General features: G+C 41.7%; 1 protein-coding gene across 4 annotated transcripts in view; it reads left to right on the forward strand.

The window, feature by feature from the left end:
- Window positions 1-24361, forward strand: part of LOC102217812 (receptor-type tyrosine-protein phosphatase U-like) — a 184622-nt gene that overhangs the window by 144578 nt on the left and 15683 nt on the right. For 2 of the 4 annotated variants that reach the window (XM_023344775.1, XM_023344777.1), the window contains 8 exons: window positions 30-217; window positions 4266-4338; window positions 5459-5535; window positions 9601-9618; window positions 15927-15963; window positions 23227-23324; window positions 23680-23796; window positions 23936-24090. In XM_023344775.1, coding sequence (XP_023200543.1) covers window positions 30-217; window positions 4266-4338; window positions 5459-5535; window positions 9601-9618; window positions 15927-15963; window positions 23227-23324; window positions 23680-23796; window positions 23936-24090 — 763 coding nt within the window. The remainder of the gene's footprint in view (window positions 1-29; window positions 218-4265; window positions 4339-5458; window positions 5536-9600; window positions 9619-15926; window positions 15964-23226; window positions 23325-23679; window positions 23797-23935; window positions 24091-24361) is intronic. The other 2 variants (XM_023344776.1, XM_023344778.1) reach the window with 1 other exon arrangement.

Here is a 24361-nt window from a genome sequence, read left to right on the forward strand (position 1 = left end):
ATTGCAGTGTGATTTCTGTGTGTTGCCAGATGAGCAGCGTAGCTCGGTCAACGAGTCCAGCAGCTTGCTGGGAGGCTCGCCGCAGCGCCACTGTCGGAGGAAGAGTTCGCCGTACCACACGGGTCAGCTCCACCCGGCGGTGAGGGTCGCCGACCTGCTTCAGCACATCAACCAGATGAAGACGTCCGAGGGATACGGCTTCAAGCAGGAGTACGAGGTAAAGCGGGAGGCAAGGGAAGACAGATGATCTGGGAAAAAAAAAGTCAAGCTTTTCTGTTTTCTCCCAGAGCTGTCAGTACTAACTGCAGAAACACACCGCTCAGACAGAAACAACCAATCAGAGCCAGGAGGAGGGTCTTAGTGCTGACAGCCACTCTCGTGTATGCGCTACAGCTAGTTCATCCCAATGGAGTGTGCGATGGATGGACGGACGGACTTTATTTTCATATGTGTCATTCACCCTTTCACAGGTGCCCAACCCATATAGGCTCACAAGACAGACATAAATATTCTTTAAACAAAAAGTGTTCCCTTTCTAAGGCGTCAGGCCTTCAAAATCAACCGTGCTAACTGAAACACAAAATACTTCAATAAATAACACATTTTGTCCTCATCAGTTAAATAAAAGAAATCTGGATAAACATCAAGTATTTTAGTAAGTAAATCATTTCTCAACCTCAAGCACAAAGGACAGTAAAACAAAAAGTGAACTTCACTCTCATTTTTCCCCAAATCACGCCGAGAACATCTTCAGTCATCCTGGGACTTGGCTGTGCAAAGGCTAGTTAGTTTAGCCACTCATGACAGTGATAAACAGTTTTCCTGTGACAGTAAGTTGTTTCTCTGACATTAGCACATTGAGCAACAAGTACACAAGCATGATTGCCCCTTCTCTTTTCTCTGATTGGTTGTTTCTGACGGGGGATCCATCAGAAACGACGACACGACGAGAATCCTTTTGAATTGGGACACCACACGTCAAATTTATCAGATTTTGATTTGTAAAAAATGCGTGAACTTCTCACCACGTCTCAGATACGCACTGCCCTGTGTTGGCCTGTCACGTAAATCCCTACCAACATTCTGTGGCTGTAAGCTCACAAAATGTTGAACATTTTCAAGGGACAAGAATACTTTTGCTATGGATTGTATCTGCTCTGAACGGCACCTCCGGTCTTGGTTGATTCTCTTCAGTTCTGGACGAGAGAAATGCGCATGGCCTCCAGTGCCACAACAGTTTGTTTTCTTGTTTTGTTTGTGAGCATTTTTAAGACAAACTCCATGAAGCCGGGTCCTTGAACAGCTGAGCTCGCCAGTTTGCCGGCGAAGACCTTGCGCTGAGCCCTGCAGGCTGTTGTGTAAGCTCCGACTGCTCAAGAACACTCAGATTTCCATGGCCAAGCAGCTCAAGCGCGCGTGCAGGACGATCCTTCACCGCTCTCCGACAACTACAGCGAGAAAAACAAGCAGAAACAATCACACAGCGTCTTCTTTATTCATTCATGAGCAATCAGGAAAAGTTAAGTTTCCCTCATTAGTGTTGGGTTTCCTGCGTGGTGTGTCCCTGTGTGGACTAATTGCGCCTTCCAAAGTCACACCTGCTGCTTCTCTCTCTGCCTGCTATTATCTGCAGTCCTCCAGATCAAACAGTTGTGATGAGTCTTTTTCGCACCTCCACCTGCCGGAGAGCGAGATGCACTTTTTCGATTCATTAAGCCGTCCCTCGCAGGCCCGGCAAATTTCCCGCTAACAAAATCAATATATGGGTCGCTTTTTCAACTCGGCACTCTAGCTTCCCATCGCCTGGAGAAATAAACAAGATGAAGGAGATCAGCGAGCACTCTGCTGTCAGACTTCATAACCCTTATTCCCCACCGGGGCCGGCTGGCTCTGCCATTGACCATTGATCAGCAGACGTCTGGCGAGGGCCCTCGGGGGCCTGTGTGGGGCGGTGGCAGGGGGGCGGGAGGGGTTACAGTATTTATAAGGATCTCTGGATTCCTTCCAAACAGGAAGTATTTAGATAAAATATTATATCAAGGATGCACCACAACGAAGCCAGAAATCACAATTATTGGTTGGAAGTGGTTAAAGCTACAATGTGTAAGTTTTACAAAAATATCTTTTACAAAAATATCTTAGTAAAAATATCTTATATACTGTCACAATGATGTGACAGTATAACATGAGAGACCATCTGTGAAAAGATCCATCTCCTCCGCCTCCTCTCTGAGCTACTATTGCTCAATGTGCTAATGGTGGAGAAACAGCTTAAGGTTACAATGATAACCCTAAACTGTTACCGTTACAAGAAAAACGTTTATCCGCCGTCATTGGTAACTACGCTAACTAGCTTTAGCATTTGTGGCAGGCAATGTTGTGGTAAACGGAGAGGGAGGTGTGAGCATGAGAGTGATTGACAACGGTAAGACCCTCCTCCTGGCTCTGATTGGTTGTTTCTGACTCAGCGCTGTATTTTTGAAGTTAGTACTGGGAGTGCTGGGAGAAGACGAATTAGCTTGATTTTTCTTTTACAGATTATACTGTCACAACAGAATAATCTTAACCAATATGTAAAAAACATATTTTTTATGAACGTTACACAATGCATCTTTAAACTGACACTTAAAGTTGTCACCTGTAGGTAACATTAGGTTTTGCTTTTCAGTGAGTGACACTGAAGACAGTATACACCAATGAGGCAGAAGATAATGACCAGTAACAGATTAAATTTTTTTCAGAGTAGAATGGCCATTGTCTTCCTACACATTTTCACTTGATTCTCATCTCCCTTCAGTTCTCCGGGGGGGTTTCTCCCAGTCACTTGGATTTCTTTGGTAGAGTTTCGACTGAGTCAATCAGCGAACAGAAGAACAAGTTGTGAATGATGGTCCTGATTTCCGGCTCCGTTTTAGAATTACAGTCTGCCTGTAGAATTTAGCGATGGCAGCGGAGGAGGTGAACAAAGCCGTTCAGTTTGTGTTGGTCACGCTTCTAAATATTGAATTAATGTTAACAGCTGCCTTGTTTGGATTAACACTTCTCTCTGTGCAGTTAAGGACTGTTGCTTACAGCACATCACAGGCAGACATTAATGATTGGGTAAAATATAAGTCTTCGACAGAGGCCACGCCTCCAGGAAGCAGCTGTTAAGAGAGTCCAGACCCTCTGAATGAAGCAACTCGTAGAACAAGCAGCTGGTTTTTACCAGGCTGCGTTCAGAGTGATGTCAGCACGGCCAAGGCCACCATCTTGTTTGACAAGCAAGTTTCACAAGTTTTTTTTTTTCTATTTCTATTCTATTTATTTGCATTTTCTATTGAATATTTTAGATATTCTCTACAAAAAAATTGCAAATCATTGAATCTTTGGAGGTGTGTTCTACAGAAACGTTGGCAGATCGGTGGAGGTCCACTGTTTCTACTTGAGCCGCCACCTCTCTGTTTCTAAAAGGTTTATCTGAGAGAAAGGGGTAAAGTGAAACACATTTCCACTTAAGTGCTGCTGCTAAACAAAAATCCTCGGTTTGTATATGAATGTTTCTCTGGTAATTAATATTAACTGAAATATGACCTGCATCCATTAGTGGCTGGTATAGTTCTCACATCAGCTTGCATTACCCAGCTCTCTCTGATCTCTTGGTCCAGTTTACTGTTATCCATAAAGCAGGGAGATTAAACAACGAGTTTAAATGCAAAAGAAAACGATGCGGGTCTTAAATCACTCTCTTCCAGGTGCAAAGCTTTAATACTCGCGGTTTTCATCTTGTGCCGTTCATCCTCGGCTTCTTACCAGATCCAGTGACTCATTTTGCGGCGGCAGCAGATTCTGTCGATGGAAGCCGTATACTGTAAACAGCAGCGGACCTCCAAGGTATTCCAGAACGGCGGCTTGTTTAAGCAGCGCGCCTGTCTCTGCATGCCGAATGAGGGCGAGCGCAGCCTCAGCCTCTCTGTGATGTGTTGTGGCAGATGTCTGCTGATGGCTTGGCAAGAGGCTTTAATTCAGGAGCTAATCAGACTTTGGGGTAGCGCTCAGCAATGCATTAGCAAACTCCGTCTAATTGCGACTTTCAAGGTGTTTCAAAGACACATCATGTTGGGTTTGTTGTTACTTTTATCTTTTTTTTCCCTGTAAAATCAAAGTCATTATTAGAAGACATAAGTAGACTGAAGGCAACCCTTTCCCCAGGTGTTTGTTTTTCACTGAGCAGTGGTTTATTAGCAGTAACACTGTAATCTTAATTGTAATTTCTGACTTTGCAGAGTTTCTTCGATGGCTGGGATGCCACCAAGAAGAAAGACAAGACCAAAGGACGACACGACAGCCTGCTTAGCCGTGAGTAAAACTCGGCAGGAAGAGGCCTGGCCCCGGCAGCCATGATGTTACGTAGCTTTTAAAGTAGAGTTACTCTGCCATCATTGACAATGCTTTGTAGGACTGGGTGATATGGCTTCAAAATGAAATCGCCAATTAGTTAATATCAAATCAGCGTGTTGAATCCATAGCTGTACTGTAAAACGGACGACTGGACTATCCTTAAAACACTGCATACGTAGCCACTCCCAAGTAGGCGGGTCTTGTTGCTCCAATGCCTGAATGAGACACTGACGTCTCTTCTGATTGGCTGATAGATAATGAGCGCCAGAACCATGGCTGAATTCTGAATATATCTCCTGTTACTGTTTCCATCCTTTGATTTTTAACCCTTTATGTCCAAAATTTCAAATCTCCTCCTGAATATTTTTGCTTATCTTAATTGCACGCAGTTCTTTAAATGTTCTGTGACTAAATATATTTGCCCATTTATCCATAACAACTGGAACTTTCAATACCTAGCAAGTTGTTTTTGCAATTTACCATCTGTTATAAGAATGCCCGTCAGATTAATTTCACTCCCTGCTTCGGTGGGGGTGAAATTACCATAATAACTCGATATTGGCTGGGAAGCACAACGTCGCCCCTTTCAGAAACCGTTGGAATTTTTCAGATAGTGCAAAATGTGGCAGAATTACGGTACTACAGATTTGGCTCCACTCGGTCTGGAAGGGTTAATGACTTATAATGTGAACAAGCTTATTCACATGTGATTTTAATGTCATTTAATGGATATGCCACAATTGCGAAATTGTGTTTTATTTGACATTACCAGAAAAAACACTAAGATTTGTAACAGAAATTCAGCTAGTGTGAGCATTAGACAGAAACGTGAAAGGGTTCCCAAACATTAAATACAAATCATACAGTAAAGAGAAATTGGAACAACAAGAAGGTTGAACAACAACAAACAGCATTTAAACCCATCAACAGTTGGAGCGCTAACTCAGAGTGCTAACAATGTGTCCATATGTTTCAATGTGACTGGATGCTAACAGGAAACCAGAGTAAAAAACAAAATAAGGCACACATGGAAAAGCAGACAGAAACACAAACTAACCCTCGTTTTCCTTCATTCCAGCTGATCGGCATCGAGTCAAGCTCCACTCTCTGCTGGCAGACCCCAGCTCAGATTATGTCAATGCCAACTACATAGACGTAAGTTGAATTCCTAATTTCTTCTCTTTTTGTAAGGGTTGACCCCACTGCTTTACCAGTCACCCCACTCCTCCGCACGCTGCTGGTCTCAGCCGTCCTGTTCCCACGGCACGACGGTCGGTATATTTCTGCTCCAGCGTATGTGGGCTTTCAGCTCAGATGTTATCACACAGAGTCCAAACATCCTACAGGAGCCCAGAAGCTCAGAGCAGCGCTGCCTCGTGACTCGCCCCCGTGGCTGCAGTGAAGCAGCAGGGGCCCGAACGCGGCTCCGCTTCCAGATCCGGGTCGGATCCGGCCAGCGTCAAGCTGGACCGAGGTTATCAAAGTTAACTAAAAAACCAAAACTGAAATTGAGAAAACATTTTCTTTAAATTAAATAAATAAAAACAACAGTAATTAATGGGGATAAACTATAAGTAATTTGTTTAAAAACTAAAACATACTGAAGATCCTTCATTTTTGTATTTATGAATCTATTTATTAGATTTCAAATTAATGTGAAATGTTTTTTTTTTCCCACACAAGCAGTTTACGTCAGCTGTCAGCTCTCCATACTCCTGATGGTGACATTTAGTCCACGAAATGGTGACAGCAAAAGTTAGATGAAAACTCCAACAAGCACATTTTTAAAAAATGGTTTATTCTGTTGAGTAATCATTACCCAACGGATGTATACATAATGCAATACTTTGATCTTTCTGTACCTGAAAATGAACCAAAGTTAGAAAAAACTAAAACTGCTGCTATAATAAAATCTAAACCAAGCTAAAACTAAACAGTATTCAACTAATAATAAATAATAAAAACTAGCAAACACACTATAAAAACTAATTCAAACTAATTAGGGCGTTCATACCAAACGTGTTTCACGCATCAGATGTATCGGGTTTACATTCATAGTCGATGTGGAGGCCCGTAGCGGCGCGTTTCAAGCGTCCAACATCCAACAGATAGTGGCAAACAACAGTTAGAGCTATTTTTTCCACATAGACTTGAATGTAAACCAGACGTGCCTGATGCGTGAAGCGCTAGGTGTAGAGCAAAATGTCACGCATCTGCATTCAAAGTGCAAACACGTCCAACTTGAAGCGTCGGACACGTTTTTCACCCGCATAACGCGTTTGGTGTGAACGCACCTTAACTGAATGAGACAAATAAAAAGTCACAACAAAATAAAACTAAGATATAATGAAAAACTATTGTAACCCTGGTTTGAACCCCTCTGGTGATCCAGTCTGAAACCTTTGCATAACGACAGTCAAAAGCATCTCCAGCTCAGGCTGTGAGTTTTACTTCTCCCTCATAACAGGAACCTGAAAACAACTCGGTGTTGTTCTCCGGTTATTGACTGAGGGGGCTGAAATTTTAGCAGCTTCTTGTTATCTTTGAACGCCTTTTCTCTTATTGTCAAACAGGGAAAAAAAAAAAAAAAGTGAAAGTAGGCAGAAGAGCCGAGGGAGAGAAAACCGTGTTTAGCGTGGCCTCCTTATTCCCCTTGAGTGGTCTGTAAGTGCTCCATTAGAGTGAAGGCTCCAAGGACCTTTGTGTAATTAATTGGCCATCGACATCAACAGCTCCAAATTATGTACAGAAAAGACCGAGGCTGAATTGTGCTGGTCTGCTGCTTTCCCCTCTTGTTCATCAGAAAACGAACATTTTAGTGAGACATTTAGTTGACTGATGAACCACAGTCGTTGCCAAGTTTCTTCAGTCACAGACTAGTTGAGACTTAGAAAACGCCTGGAACAGCCAAACGTTCTGTGCTTATTTAATGCTGGTTCTATTTACACCAATATGAAGAGAAGTCAGTGTAACAGGTTTGGCTAATGCCAGTTTTCCCAAACTACAAACTGTACCATCGATGTGGCGTCAGGTCATCTGCAGCACCACGTTTAGACACAACAGTCAGCTGTAAATGATAAACACGATTTAAAATGTACTCATAGTGGAATTTATGTACAGTCATGGCCAAATGCTCCAGTGGTGAGAGAAATGTATTTAGCATGAATTTGCATGAATTATAACCTGACTCAAGCTAGCAGCACACTGAAACAGGTTGATGGAGCACACACACTTCCTTTGGCTCTTCAGCTCTGTCAGTTGGAAATCCTTAACATACTCATCTTCAGCGTATCCTCATCTCCCTCGTCTTCCTCAGCAACGTTTTTGAGACTGTTAGTCTTTCCAAAACGACGCCAGCTGTAACTCCCAGCTGAACTCATCTTCAAACAAGCTATGGATAGCAGATATAAAACAGATACTGCTGCTGAAGTAATTCACAGAGCAGTAACGTATTGGTGAAAGTGTAAGCTAAAACGTAGACAGATGATTGGCCCTAAACCTAACACCATGTTGGTGTTAGGTTTAGGATGGCTTTTTGCGTCACTATGGAGGAATTTTCAGCCTCTCTTATTTGGAGACTTATTTTCAATTCAACCTCACTGGAGGTTTTTATTTTTTATTTTTTTTACATGGACATCTTCTTCAGGGTTATGTCGTAGCACCTCAGTTGGATTTAAGTCCAGACTTTGACTAGACAACTTTTTTTATGTGAGCTTGTATTACTTAAGCTTGAGTTTAGTCTCAAAGTGAGGTCTGGATGTTGTCCTTCTGGATTTCAGAGATTGTTTCTTTTTGATTCCTTCTATTACAGCAAGTCATCCAGGTCCTAAAGACATGGAACAGTCCCAGGCCATCACACCACCACTACCATGTTTAGCAACATGTGGAATTTTCATCTTTCTTTATATATATATATATATATATATATATATATATATATATATTTTTTTTTTTTTTTTTTTTTTAGCAAATGTGAAATGACCCAGTGTGGTCTCTTTGGTCACCAGTAGTTTTGGACATGGAACTCTAATATTGATGGAGATATACTGTTAAATGATGACCTTTGACCTGCAGGTGGCACTTGTGAGGCCTGCAGTGCTTCTGGATGTTTTGGCCAAGGGAGTGTTTTTGAGAACTTCACCTCCATGTTTTCTTCATTTGGGCCTAACGGCTCTCACTGTTGTTCACTGGAGTCTCAGAGACTTTGAAAATGGTTTTGTAGCTTTTTCTAGACTGATAGATTCCAATGTCTTTGTGTTTCATCTGTTCTCTAAATTCTGTAAATGGACACATAACACCATCAACCTAAAGCTTCTTATTTAATGGAAACACCACAAATATGAAATTGTGCTTTTCTTTTTACACTTGCAGAATACAGATAAAGATTTACATATGTTTGTAATGGAAACGCAGCTGCTGTCTCATTCAGTCACCAGCAAACAAAAGCATGCCACCATTACGGCTTTGTGTCTTCTGTCACCACATAGAATTTTGATTTTCCCTATAAACTCACACGTCACAGAATAGTTTTCTGGATAATTCACAGTTTCACATCTACTGACATTTACTGGCAACAAGATATGTTTGATATCCAAAAGTGTTCAATAAGCTCCAGGGTCACCTGTCCCAGTACAGTGATATGCAGAATCATGATGCTACCAATACAGAGCCAATTCTACACTAAGTATTGACTGATAGACTGCTGATAAATCTACCCTTTAATTGTTTAAGTGATGTGGAATTTCCTTTGACTAGACTTCCTTGTGTTTTGACAAAGAATCCTTCCGGCTGAATTCTGCTGTGGGATTGTTCCTCAGTGGAGTGGCTTTACTAAGAACACAGTCATGGATAAATAGCAAGATCAAAACATTTATGAAAAAAAACTTCTTCCAACAATTTGTGAATTTTTAAAAATGGCTGGTTGATGACATGCTAACACAAACGGCAGAACATTCGATGCTGTAAACATTGGCTCTTCCCATAAAGTATTAAACCACCTTCTTCTTTCTGTCCGTTGCTTTTTTAGCAGTAACTCTAAGAAAAGGTTTTCTTCAAACACCAAAGTTGAACAACATCCTCTTCGCAGTTCCTCTGTGGCCGTCTCATCACACGTTTCCTGATCTGTGATCATAATAACTAGCTCTGGTCTTTTCCCTAACTCTCTTCTCTCTCTTTCTCTGTTTCCTGCTCCTCTGATTCTCAATCTTCTTGCCATCTTAGATTCGGATAAACAGGGAAGTAAGTACCTTGCTTCTCTTCTCTTTCCTCATCCCTCCATCCCTCTCCACTGCTTCTTCCTGGCAGCAGCAGATTTTCTTGTCCTTGTTTGGTTTGAGCTCCTAAGCCTTAGCATGTCTGTGACTGCAGCTGTCTCTGTCTCTACCATCTTCTGCTGATGGAGACGTGCTCACCCAGAGGTCCTTTAAGATTGCAGAAAGTGCAGCAAAAGAGGAGAAAATCTTAGGTCAAGTCAACGCTCATGTTCAGACATGCACTGAGTCACACAAGGCACCGTAAATATCTTCAGTGATGCTGGATGTTGGAAAAACAGAAAATGAAGGATTTAGCCAGGTTTAGGGTCCAAAACCATCAAATGTTATCATGAGAAATGGGAGCTGGAGTTCTGACTACCCACAGGATCCTCACCGCCGCCTGTTCTGTACCCGGGGTTTTATTGACAGTTGTGAGTTAAATCAGCATCAATGACTCACCAGTCTGAGCATTTTAGCTAATAAAAATATGAAATTATAATATCGGTTAACTCCAAAACAGTTTTCATCAGTGTGCATGCATGTCTCAGACCAACGGTCTGAAACCTTTAGGATCCAAAGATCCTTCATATTGTAATACGATTTGTGAAAACAAATATTTAGTGTTAATATCTTTCTACTTTGGGCTCATTCCAAACTATGAAGCTGCTGGGACATAAACTCGGCTCATTGGCTCCATCTCATCTCAGGTTGGTTTAGATGAGATTTAAAATTAGACGCCACCACTTTGTCATCATTTTTCATTGATTGAAAAATGATGATAAATAATTTGAGAAAAACACATGGGTTTCATCCTAATGTCACACAAAATAATCTGTGGGATTATTGTCATATTTTTGTTGTGGTTCTTACTTGAAAGCTGTTTTATTTCCTTTAAACATAAAAACATTGCTCAGTTTCATAACTTTACTCCTCAAAATGATTAGAAACTACCATACAAACTATGCATGTTTTGGGCCATGCATTGTGATTAAAACTATTTTCTCGACATCTGAATGTAGATTTTATGTAACGACAAAGAAGGAACAAAGATTTTGATAGTCAGCTAATAACTGACCTCCTTATATGTAAGCTGGGAATATTCTGAAATCTATATATAGCTTCTAATATCGCTCTTTTTCAGACCAGTTTGATTATGGGGTGTACTAAATGTTCTACATGTCAATGGAGCCTCCAATCTGAGCCCTCTGTTTTTACAGTTTGTCTGAAGGCAAAGTCATGCTAAGCTAGTTTAGCAAGATACTGCATGCTTAGCACGGGTTCCTTCAGAAAGTACTCAGAACATCAAACTGATTTTATTACGGCACAAAGTTTCTCTCAGGCTAAGAAAGAGCAGCTTTATGAATCCTAACCAGCTGGAGGCTCATGGAGAACACAACCAGATCTAACACTTAACCCTTTTTCTGTTTTAACTCTACTCTATTTGAAATGAGATGAAAACGTTAAAAACATTATTAATTAGCTGGCATATCAGTGGGTAAACGTGAGGTGATTTTTATTTTTTTCAGATTTTCCTGCTGTTTGTTTTATCATTTCTTGTCACGTAGGTGTTGGGTTTGTGCTGTTTAAACTACATTTACAAATACTAGCTTCTTTATAAACACTAGCTTTGTTTCCATCAAAAATGTGCACAAATCTTTGTCCAAAAAACAGAATTCAGTCTTGGGGCTAACGCTCATCATCTTTCAGCCGATCAGAGGAGACGTTGGCGTTTCATTCACTCAGTTGGAGGAAAAAGCCCCGCCTACTTGGGAGCGGCTATGTATGCAGCATTTTGGGAAAATTTTCCAGAAGATTTATGGATTCAACACGTTGGAATGACACAACTTTTTCTGAACTGTGATGCTGTGAGAGCTCTAAAGGAGCCAGCTGTACATTTTCCCAAAAAACCATCTTCCTCCTATTACTTCCTGTCCTCTTCTTTGTGGTTTCTGTCAGTAGTAACAGCCGGCTGTTGATCATGTGACTTGTGTGATGTGAAAAAAGTGCTTCCATTACAGTTTTGCAAAAATACATTATTTCAAGACTGAAAAAAAGCCCACCTCACCAAGTGCAAAAACTATTTGATTGAAAACATGAGATTTTTAAATTGGACATGTTTTAGTTAAATTTATTTTCGGAATTTCAATTTGCGCACTTTTATGGTTGACGGAAATGCAGTTACTGTCCCTGTTTCTACCTCTGCCACTGAGGGATTCTAGTAATACCAGACTGCAATAAAAAATTTTGGCACTTGTAAATTAGGATGGCAATGTTACAAAAGATAGTTGTATCAATAATATGACTAAAACATGATATGTTTGAGTGCAGAAACATATCACATAAGGACTGTGGACGTTGGTTTCTGTGTTAATGCCAAGACTGTTTCCACTCTGTGTATTAATGCATACTAAGGTATAGTTGGTGTTTGAACTATTAACATAGACAGTTATTAGAGTCTTTAGAGGGAGTCTGATATGGTCACAGATTTCAGGACCAGGGGTCTGCAGCATGTCCAAACCAGGCGTCACATTAACCAAATATGTTCCGTCTTTGATGGGGTTTATAAATGGTGACAGAAAAATTTGACCGCCATCCGTCAGTTTGACAGATTACGCACACCTGAAGAATTGGTTCAGACAGTTCCAACTTAACATACACAGAACATAGAGGAGGTCACTAAATCAATCAATATGAGAAAAACATCCGTCAGAGTTCCATCTCTGATCTGGACACTGAGAGCTGACAGTGAGCTCTGGGCTGCTGAACCGCTGCGGCGGGATGATCCTCCCGCTGAGGGCAGGGTTTGCACAACCAGGTTACGATCAGAGTCTTGCCAACTCTTGCTTGAAATGTTCCCTGATTTCAAAACTTTTGTCAGTGCAGAGAAAATGTTAAGTATACTCAGCTTGATGATGACACAATGTGGATTATCTGCTCAGCTTCTTGAATTTTAAGCAAACAGAATAAAAATGAAAAACAATTAAATGTAATTTCAAAAACACGTGTAAGAATAGATGATAGAATTTTGTTTGACGCCGTTAGTCCAAACGACGGACCGCATAAAGGTTTAGCGTGATCTCTGCTACAAACTACTGAAAGCTAGTTTGACTTGATGAAAGACGTTTCCTGTTACTTGCGCCATGAAATCTCTAAGGAAATGTGAAGTCATGTTTCATATTCTGTCTTTGTGACGGGGAACAGATGCTGTATAATAGTCAAAGCTGTGTACACATTTAAACTACAACAGATTTTTTTGGGTGAATTTTCTAACAGAATTCTTGATGAGGTGGAATTCTCTCCATCCACACAAACATCTCCCCAGGAGGCCCTTTTAGTTTAATAACAATAAATAATTGAGGTGTTTTGGAAACTGAAAACAAGTATCAATAAGCTTGGACATAATAGGTGTGTGTATTTGTGGGGAGATTTCCTTGTAGTGTGTCCTTCAGCTCCGGCGGTCTTTCATGTCTGCTGTCGCTGTTTCTGTGGATCTGTTTAAACTCGGAGCGCTGCGTTGGACCCCGCAGGTTCTCCCATTTAGTTCTGCTCAGAATAAGAGACGTTAGAACTCTGCCTGACGTTCTCCTGTGCTCTCAGTGAAAACGACTCAGATTTCTCCAGGTACCCGAGTTGTTCTGCGGTCATGAGAGCCTATCAAGCTGCTGCAGCCAGACCACCTGATCACCAAGCAAAGAAAAATTTTTTTTTAGTTAGTTTCTCTTTCACTTTTTTACATATTTTTTGCGTTCACCATATACCATGCTTTACCTCTTATCCTCATCAATCTATTGGAAATTCTTTATTGTTGCTTCATCAACTTGTATGCTGTTGGAAAATATGGTTGCCACGGTGACAGGCAGGAGACCGATCACCTCTGAGAAACTCCGAGGCGAGAGATGCCCCGTGGGAATAGAGAGAGCTGCACTCCTTCACAAAGACGCCGATCAGTCTGCTCTTCTTTCCCCGGCATGGCGCTGATGGAATGTCATTTGCGATGCGGTGTGGTGGAGATGTGCACACGGGTTTCTGCGAATGCCTTTTAATTATTAATAGAGATGGTGCTTCTATCTGGACATGAGGGATCCAGCTCTGCATTTGCCACACGGAACACACCTACTGTTTTCCTTGCATACTGTATCATAATTTCAGTAATGTGAAGTGGAGCAGGGAGGAGACAGCCCAATCAGTCAGTGCCATTCAGGTGGAGTTAGTCCCCAGGCTGAAGATCCCTCACTTGTCAGCGGCGCTCTAATCAGCGGCTCCGGCGAGACTTGGCACACTTTAGAGATGCATCTCGCCCTCTGCATACGTTATGACCCGAGGCGGAGAACCATGCACTGTTTTTTTAAATCTGAAGAGCGGAGATGGAATTACAAGTATTTGCATTTCATGCTGGTGGTTTATAACCAGGCTGTGAGTTTGACTTTCAAAATGCGCAAAGAAGAAACGGAAAGGAGATACAAAACAGACACAGCAGTCAAATTACTGAGAGCTGCTTTTAAACTCAGGACTGTCCATTATCTCAACAGAAGTTTGAGATAATGGACAATGGACAATAATGGAAAATATCCTTTTTAAGCGCCAATATCCTTAAAAAGGATGTTGTGGGGAGAAACGATTACTTCCTGGAGGCGTGGCCTCTGAAAGTTTTACATTTTACCTAATCTCTAGCATTTGTACACGATGTGCGTAATGTGTGAGATCCACGCTGTGAAGCTTACCAGAAATGGCCTGCACTGTAAACAACCACCCTCCTCTGAAGAGGGAAGTCCTGATCCAAACGAGACGACATGTTAAGTCAATGTTTGGAAGTGTGACCAACACTGACTGAACGGCTTCATTCACTTCCTCTGCTGCCATTGTTAAAACTGCAGGCAGACTATCATTTTAAAACATTGCAGAAATTCACAACTTCTCCTTCGGTTCACTGATTGGCCTGTTAAAATTGACCAGAGAAAATCCAGGTAAAGGGTTAGTGTTAGGGTAAGGCTCTAGTGGTCTTTATTTATCAGTGAATAGACAGGAAATCACATTATTATAAAAAAGTCAAAACGAAACAACCTGTGCCGAACTGATGGCACCCCTGTCTTACACATATTTTTTGACTGAGAGTCCTCATTTACGTAGACCTCAGGTCCAGACTGTACATTCTCTAGATTTCCCAACATCGAGAGAATGTAGGGACCTCCATCGTCCCTCCAGTAGGGAGGCATCCATCCTTCCATTGTCTACACCTGCTTATCTGACCAGGTTTGTGACAGAGATGGTGACTATCTCCAGTGGCCATTGGGGGTTCTTTCTTGCGGACGGCCTTCGGCAATTTGGAGTCCACAAAATCATCCATGGCGATGTCAGTAGTGTCGCATTAAAGCTGCCAAAGCAGCTGTCATCCCCAACCAAGTACACCTCGCAAAAACAGCCAAGTTAGGCACGGAAAACAGAATAAAAACCAATTTCCTCACCTGGAACAGATGGAAACAAGGTCCTTAAACACAACACGGCAGACAGCAGTTGGTGTGCTTGGACTGCTGGCCCTGGAAAGGCCAGCAGTCCAAACCATGGCAGCTTAGAGACACACAACCCTCCAAACTCAATTTATATGTACAGGTAAATGGTGAAATTGTACCTACAGAGAATCCACGCATGAACAAGAACATGCAGAAAGACTCCAGGCTAGGATTCAAACCCTGCTAGGCAACGGTGCTACCAAAAACCTCACTGCCGTACATCATAGGCAAATTCTACGGGATACTACTCACCATAAAGTCCTTTTTTAAACAGTTTTACTTCTGTTTTTAGGGACTAGTTTGGCTTACAGACTTAAACTTTACACCATCTGCTAAAAAATAAACCTTAATGTAGTTTTAAATAAGTTATCATTTGTATTCATGTACTCCTGTTGCTCCTGTTTCTTCATTTGGCATTTTTAAGCTCTACTTAACATCCGGTTTCAAACCACCAGCTTGACATTGAAAATCTTTCTACTTTTTTTTGTCCCCCAGTCTTGAGATTTTGATCAGGTGTCTACTTGAATTAATGACATTTCTCTGTGCATTACAATTCAAGTGCGATCGCTCATCCAGAGCGTTAAAGGTCGTCTAGAGTAATTCTGGTGGGTCAGACGTCCTTGTGCAGTTGATAGAGTAGATTAGTTCCAACAGGCGGCCTGCCGGTGAGAAGCAGAACATGAACATGAACAGATCAGCAAAATCAGGTTTTGCCGTGAGATTATCAACCAATGACCAAAACCTCATTATATATTGTAGTAATTATTACCTTTTTTTCCCCACACAGGGTTACCAGCGATCCAACCACTTCATTGCCACTCAAGGTGAGTACTCAGCTCAAGAGCTGTTGTTTTCTGATTCGAGAAAATGAGTTTTTGGAATAATTAAGTCATGAGCAACACGCTGTCTTTTGTTGCATCACACAAAACATCCGGGTTTCAACTGTAAACAGTCAATTTCCCACGACTACGAGAAGAACTCCCCCAAGAATCTTTCAGAGACTGTACGGGCGTCAGCTGTCGCCGTCTGCGAAGCTCCGCTTTCACCTCTCTCCTCCCCTCCATCTGCATGTGCAGCGCAGAAGACTTTCTGATGTCAGGCTGATACGGCGCACCGGTCCAATTCCCCCGAGCCGCACAGAGACAGGAAAGACAGCAAGACGCGCCCTTTATTCTCTGCTAGCTCTGATCGTGTTTACTCGGGGAGCGTGGGATTTTTAGTTTTTTCTCCTGCTCTGTAATCTTCCCTCTGATTTCTTCCCGTCTTTCACTTTGGTCTCAGTTCTGTCACTTCCCAAAAGGAACCTCGGCAAAACCACGCGCCTCGTTCCGGATCTTTGCTCTCACGGCACAGAGGAAGGAGATAAAGAACCTGTTAGCTTTCTCACAGAGGAAACCAACGCAATTACTAAACAGCAGAAGGATTCTGATGTAGGACAGGACAAGTCCGGTGGAGCGATCAGCGGTGCAATGATCATGTAGAGAACAGGTTAGATGGACACCAAGAGAGGAGGAATAAAGTTACCAACCAACTCACAATGCAAACAGCTCTCATGTAGACCTCAGCAGCATGCTGACGACGCTGTGGTGTGTGTGGGGTGTGTGTAGAACCTCATAGTTTTAATGTGACTGTACACCAGGTGCCTGTGGTAAACAGCATCATCAGCTTCAGCCTGCTGTCTCTTTCTTTTCCTGGATCTAGGAAAACATTTAAAACGCAGCGGAAGCACGCGTCGATCGTACAGACCTCATATCAGCAGCAACACACCTTGCAGTCACACCGAGTAGAAAAAACAGAAGATGTTAGGAATACATATCTGCCATTATGATAAATTACACCCATGAAACTCTCCATCTTCATGGTTGTTTATGAAGATGCAATGTTTAAAAAAAAGACAGGATGCTGATGTAGCAACCAGAATCCAGCAGCTCTGAAACCGGGAGGAGAATTTTTAAATATTCCTGTCACTAAAATCGCCAAATGGATTTCACAATCCTAGAAAACACGTGAAAGCTTCATAAAATGGTCGGTGTCTTCAAACCCAGATTACAGATTGTGCATCTGCCATTTTCCTTGGCATGTGCTCAGCTTTTAGTAAATGGTGCTCAGTCATCTCTGTGGATTTCGCAGTGTCGGAAACACAGCTTGATCTCTAAAAAGGTTTTTGATTAATGTCATTTTTAAGCCTTATAACTCTGAAACGTCGTATGTTAAACAAAATGTTGAAGACCGACGTTTTTTCTTCTCATGTTTCACTGAGAATACTCTCTGTCTGCACTAATGAAGATTCTCTGCTTTTATCATGTGTGAAGCGCCAACTGATGGACTCATGTACTCAGCAGCAACTATAACATTCATTTGCATAAAGTATCAAAGTTTTGTCTTGATCTCATTAGGTATGAAAAAAGTCCCTAAAATTTCCATTACAAACGCACATAAAACTTTGTAGATATTCAGCCAATGTTGAAAAAACACAATTTAGCAATAGCAGTGTTTCAATAAGGTAAGAAATACAGTTAAAATCACTTTAATAAATTTGTTCATGTGATAAATCATAAATAAAACACACCTTGTTATCCTCCTCTTACCACTTCCTTTTGTTTTGTCATTTCTGCCAGTAGTAACATCTGGCTGTTGACCATTTGAAAAAAGTCTTTCCATTGCAGTTTTGTGAAATACACTAATTTTGATAACAGCTGAGAAACCACCTCCATCTAATGCAAACATTTTGTTTATGGGAAAAACTAATTTGCTTCATTCCAATTTGTGCGATTTTAAATTCAGTGGAAAGGCAGCTAGTGACGTCATTCCTGTCATTTCTGATAGCATGCTCCTTAACAAATATAATAAGTTACAATGTAGCTGAAATCCTGATAAAAGGGTTATTCATTTAGTTTTATTATGTTTAACAACAAGAAAAGCTGAAATAGTTTGTGTAAACCAGCCTAACTCCCCCTAAGCTTGGAAGTGTCTCAGGCAAGACCGTTTAAAACATGTAGACCATCACATGGTCCAGATGTGTATGCATTTATTTAGTGGGTATTAACCTCTAATGCACTGTACTTTAAACAACATAGGTAGAGAATTATAGACAGACAACAAATTACAGCTCTGGGTTTTTTCTGGCACTGAAAAATCTCTACTTAAGTGAAATGAAGTGAAGCTGCTGATCCATTTTTTGTCCTTTTAGATATATTTCTAATTAAAAAAAAGAAACTTCATGCCAATAACTAGAATGGTAAACAGCTAGACCCAAATAAGATGGCAGTCTGTAGAATCTAGATGGATTCTTTTCTCCAAAATGTGGCCATAATTTGGTCCTTCACAGCCACCGTTCCCTCCGCAAACTGTGTTTAACGTTGTTGAAATGAGCCGCAGTCAGTTCACGCTCCACAATTAAAGGTGTGTTTAAATATTAACTCAATTTCCAACAGTTTAAACAGAGTCATCCAGAACCCTGATGATTTTATCCTGAAGGATTTAGGAACGGCGCCAGCATTCTGGTGTCTGACAGGAACCAGCAGTGATCAGATCTGTGTCGTAATGTACAAAGCGTCTCTGAACAAAGCCGTACGTCTTTGGCCTCCAAGTCTCCGGTGTTTGTGTAGCGTTGCAACACGCAGCTAAACACAAGAGTGTTATTAAGCGGGAGCTTAGCCAAGACTTTTCAAATCCTGACAAGTTGTAAAACCAGAACAGAGAAACAGAACTGATTTCTGTCAGAGGGGGAACAGAGAACGGAGATGCGTTCTGCTCAGGGATATTATTAAAAGTGTCTGTCCAGCAGAGATAAGGTTACGGGAGTTTTTTTTTTTTTTCTCCTGCTCTCGTTCACACAGGGCATGCTTTTCACATGTCTCGATTTTCTGGGAGTTTTTCATCATTTAATTCAGCCCTGCCTTCACCGCTCTCTCTCCATGCAGACATGCCCGCAGGTTTATTAGACCGGTTGTGATCCGAGAACTTTAATAACGGCCAGGGTCCTAAGCTGAGGCCGGGTTGACAGGATTTACCTAAACAAAGCAAGACAACGGCTGCTGGTGAACTCATTTGATGTCAGAGTGGCTTTGCAACACTTAGCAATATGAGAAAGGTTTCATGCAAAATGCAAAGATGGATCACTGGGAGGCTGGAGGCTCTGCTAAGCATGCAGCTGGTTACCGCAACGTTTCTAAGAGGAGTCCTCTAATAGTACTGCCAGTTACAAAGAGATGTGGGGCAGTGTGTGCCCCCACTTAAATGTTTGAGATGCTCAAACCAAGTTTGCTTCAATACATAGACAACCTGAGTGAATATACTCTGTAGTTTTCAAGCACTGATTTTATTTATCAGGGGGAAAACTGTCCCCATTTTAAAAATTTGAAAACTGCTTTTGCCAAAAAGTGTTTATGACTGACTGTCAGTACAATGTTCGCTTGTCTATGAAGTCTGATTCTTTCGGAGAGGTGTGAATGTGTCATCAAACTCTGATTTGGATCAGAAGATTGAACTCCACAGACCTCGGAGGTTTCTCTGTCGTTTCGTTGTGCAGCGCCCCCACAGGTGAGGAGGGGAACAGATTGCTAGAAGGGTTCAGTTCACTTGACAGTTCAGTGTGACAGAGAACCGCAGCAGCTGAAAATGGAACAAATGTTGCAACTTTGGTCTCCAGTCGAAAAGAGTCAACTAGAGTACCAGGTGTGAAAACAGCCATAAAATACATAAATACATACCATGTGCAACAGCAGCCACACCTTCTGAAAGATTTCACATTTGTCAGAGAACATTTACCAAATATTCTGTGGACTAACAAGACAAATGTGAATAGGTGATAAATGTTGAATATTTGATAGTTGCTAGTTTAAAACCCATAGGACCACACAGAGATGAGTTGAACTGTGCTGAGTAAGCAATAATGAAAAGTTTCATTGGTCAACTTTATGTCGTTACACAGGTTCCATATTGATGTCTTGACTAGGAACACATGTTTATATAGGCGTGTGTGTGTGTGTGTGTGTCACACTAATAGTATTTCAGTATTTTGTCTGTGTATTCCAGTAGCCAAGCAACATCATTTCCTTTGTTCAAGGACAATAAAGTCTAAGTTTAGATTTTCTTTTTCCCTTCGTAAATAAACTCACAGCTTGTGAAATGTTGTTTGTATTTGCCCGGGTTATGTTTCTCACCTAGTTTCATTTTTAGTTTTAGTTCACATGACATAAAAAGTCGAAAACAAGAAATCTGTTAGCGCCTTTTCACGCCACCGTGTTTGCCAAACGTCTTCGTACTTTCTTTCCTCTCTTTTTCTCCCATGTACCACAAAAGCACACGCTTCCTGCACAGCGTCATAAAGCTGTCATCGACCCCTCGCTCTCTCTCTCTCTCTCTTCATCCCTGATATGATTCAGAATTCTTTGCATACGCGTACGGTGAGCTCCAGGTGGTCGGCTTTTGGCGGCGGGTTCAGCTTGATTTGTTGCATCATGGATGAGCCCTCGGCCAGCTTTGGGCAGCAGGTGCTCTGGGCCGACCCACTATTATGTCCAGAGATGAGGCAGAGGAGGTATGAATGGCTCAGTCTCTGAGGGAGGAGAGAAGCCGTCCTGTGCCCTGCATACTGATTCACCCAGCTGCATGCCAGGGTTGCACTTCGCCATCCGTCTTCCAGCTCGCTTCGCCGTCCCTCTGGCAAGTGCATTTGTGCTTTTCTCCCCCTGTTGAAAAATTAACAAACCATACGCTAATACACGTGGAATCTGCTGCATTGAGAATGAGCTGGAGAAATAACAACCAGATCACTGCGTTGGCTCGTCCCTGGTCGCTTTCAGCCAATGCAGACTGAGCTCTGATTGGTTCATAAAGACATATTAATATTCTTTGCTTTGTGAATGTCATGTCACCCCCTCTTGTTGTCCTTGTACAGGGCCATGCAGAACTATTTATGCTCATTAGATGAGAACCAACAAAGGACATTTTATTGGGATTTTCTGAGTGTGAGCAAAAAATATATTCCTTTAAGTCCAATTAACAAATCTAACAGTAGTTTAAATTCTGATTAAATTCAGGTATTTTGTTTGTAGGAGAACATCAGCATCGTAAAAAACAAAGAGCACAGCAGGCAAGTCAAGGATGAAGTTTGAAACAGCTGGACCAAATGGGAACCATGACGACATCGGTGTCGTCATGGTTTGTTAGAAGTGACTTCAGGTTGACAGTTAACCGATAACTAAAGCAGATTTAGGAAACATAAGCAGCAATGCCAAAAATATATCCAATACCCGGTTTCAACATTAGGCAGCTACTGTAAATAATAATAGTAAAAAAATATTTAGACATTAACCTGCATAACCATAACAACACAGAGCATCGTACAACACTGTCTTAGCCACACAAACAGATCTTTAATTTAAGGTTCAAACTCTGCTCTGTCCAACAATCTCAGCTTCTAAAATTCACTGACCCAGCAGCCGACGATGAAGCTCATTTCACCAAGCCAAAAACATAAATTAAGTCTTACCTTTAACACGGATTGTGACCATAAAATATCAGAGAAAATATTTCCACTTGGCTCAGTAATCTGTTTTTCTGGATGTTCTCCGTTGGCTTCATGATTTTTGTAAATCCCACTGATTCTTTTGGTTCTGATGGTTTTGGGAATTCCCCAGGTGAAACAGTTTGCACGTCCGCATGGACTAATGATAATACTAAAATGTCTAATAATTTATTAATTAGTTTTTTTAACATCTGATACGCTGATTAATTGCTTTTATGAGCATGCAATAATCATTATTTAAAATATGATCAATCTTTATTAGCCTGATCTCTCACTATTTTTAAATTTGTCATACAACTATTCTGCGATGTAAGCTGATTAATTCAGATTAGAGGATGCGTATCAATGTGTGGTTGCATTTAATAGCTTAAATATTAGCTTAATATGACCAGTTTATGACTAAGAAGTAGTTTTGGTTGCGTAGTTAAGAGTTTTTCTTTATTAATTTTGTGGTGTATAAAAGACAATGTCCCGAAATATTTGTTGAAGTTCTAAGAAGAGTCTGTCTTTACTCCATCCCTGGTTTATATTTGCTTATATATCATCATCATCATCATCATCATCATCATCATCATCATCATCATCCTGACCACTTCAGCGCTGTACACCACTGTTCATTGCTCTGCCACATAAACTCATGATAAGATCCAGTAAAATTTATGGCAATACCATATGGGGGTGTGAATACTGTTGCTAGGCATTGTTGAGGTTTGTACATGCAGTTCGGGAAAGAAGAAGCTTGTTGTTTTCTTTGACTTGGCTAGAAGAAGAAAAAGAAGAAGAAGAAGAAGAAGAAAGAAGAAGAAGGCGGTTTGTTTCTGACAAGTCTGTTTCATACATAGAGAGGATCTGAAGTCGTTTTATTCTCCTGCCACTGCAGCGTGTCTCACTGCCTACTTCAAGTTTCTGACCAGATACACAATAGTTGTCGATCACAACACTCGAAGAATTTCAGCCTGAACAAAGCAACTTCCACAGCGGGGCTTCCAGAACAGAACGGTGGAGTTTTGTTCTGGCGGTCCTGAGAGAGGACAAGTCTCTGGAAAACACAACCTGTTTGTAGAAATGAATGGATACAATGTGGGCTATGTGTGTGTGTTCGTGTGTGTTATGTTTGGCAGAACAGTCGACATGACGGAGTAGCCTGAGATATTACAGAAGCCGTGGCGTAATGAAATCAGTGGAAGTGTGGTCTTCCCTGGGTGGGTGTGATTTGTGGCGAGCGGCCGGCAGCAGGAGACTCCGACACGCGAGGCTGTTTGTACGCCGCCTGTGGATTTGTGGCTGCATTAAAGTGGCATTCCTCCCCACAGCGGAAGTCGAGCACAGAGCCGCCGATAGTTCATGAATGATACATTGTTGCTCCGCTGGCTGGCGTGGATTACACTCTCTGCCTCTGCGCTGATGGTTATTGCTGCGATTTCCTCTGACTTATGTCTTATCTCTCCACCTCCCTCATCCTGCTCCATCACTTCCTCTCTTTGTTGTGTTTTTCTCCCTCCCGCTCCGCCTCTGCCACCTGCATTTCCACCTGCCCGCCGCCTCACCTCTGCAGGCCCCAAGCAGGAGATGATCTATGATTTCTGGCGGATGGTTTGGCAGGAGAATTGCTTCAGTATTGTCATGCTCACCAAGCTGGTGGAAGTGGGCCGGGTACGTTTCCTTGACCTCTGACATTGATCTGGGCGTCTGAACAGCCTTAAAATGTCTTACGTTCATTTATCTAAAATAAGGACCTTAAAACTTTTTAAATTCATTGAAAGTTCTTAAATTTTGTCTTGGCATTATGGAAGTTAAGGTTGTGGACGGCGATATACAGCAGGAGCCTCCAAACAGTGCCTACTTTTATTGATTTTTTTTTTCTGTCAAAGTTGCATTCAACAGGTCTAAAAAGTCTTAAATGTGACCTTGTTAAATCTATATATACTCTGTCATTAGATACTGTAACTAGTCTACAAGATTCTAATATTGTTTCCCAAATGCATTGAAATAATTTTGAACTGTCCAGATGAAATGTTTCAAGTACTGGCCTGAAGACACTGAGCTGTACGGCGACATTAAGATAACGCTACTGAAGACGGAAACCCTGGCAGAGTACACAGTCCGCACCTTCGCCATGGAGCGGGTGAGTCATGCTCATTATTTTTAATAGAAACTCTCATCATGTCTGCTGAGTCCGATCACTATGCCAGTGTAATGCTAGACTAACTGGTTTCAATGTGAGAACATTTCTTTACCTGCTACATTACATGACTGGTTTCCAGAGAGGCTACCCTTCTAAGCATGAGGTGTGCCAGTTCCACTTGACCTCCTGGCCTGAGCATGGCGTGCCGTACCACGCCACGGGCCTGCTGGCCTTCCTGCGCCGGGTCAAGGCCTCCACACCCCCCGACGCTGGACCTGTGGTCGTCCACTGCAGGTACGTCTGCCTTCATGGTTCAGTTCCAACTCATCGAACAAATATGGTCGAAATAACCTCAGTCAATAAACAATGCAGTTTTCACCTGCTGGTGTCATTGATGGGCGTTTCACAGTGGACCCTCGGTAACACCAAACACACCTTAATATGCATTAATACGAACAATGGAAACTGTGTCAGTACTACAGCAGAAGCTAGCATCTACAATCTTTCGTGTCTCCACTCTTGGAGTTACGGCCAATCAGTGGCAAGGGAAATGAATGGTGCTCCT

Source organism: Xiphophorus maculatus, chromosome 13, assembly GCF_002775205.1.
Source record: "Xiphophorus maculatus strain JP 163 A chromosome 13, X_maculatus-5.0-male, whole genome shotgun sequence".
In the NCBI taxonomy this organism is placed as follows: domain Eukaryota; kingdom Metazoa; phylum Chordata; class Actinopteri; order Cyprinodontiformes; family Poeciliidae; genus Xiphophorus; species Xiphophorus maculatus.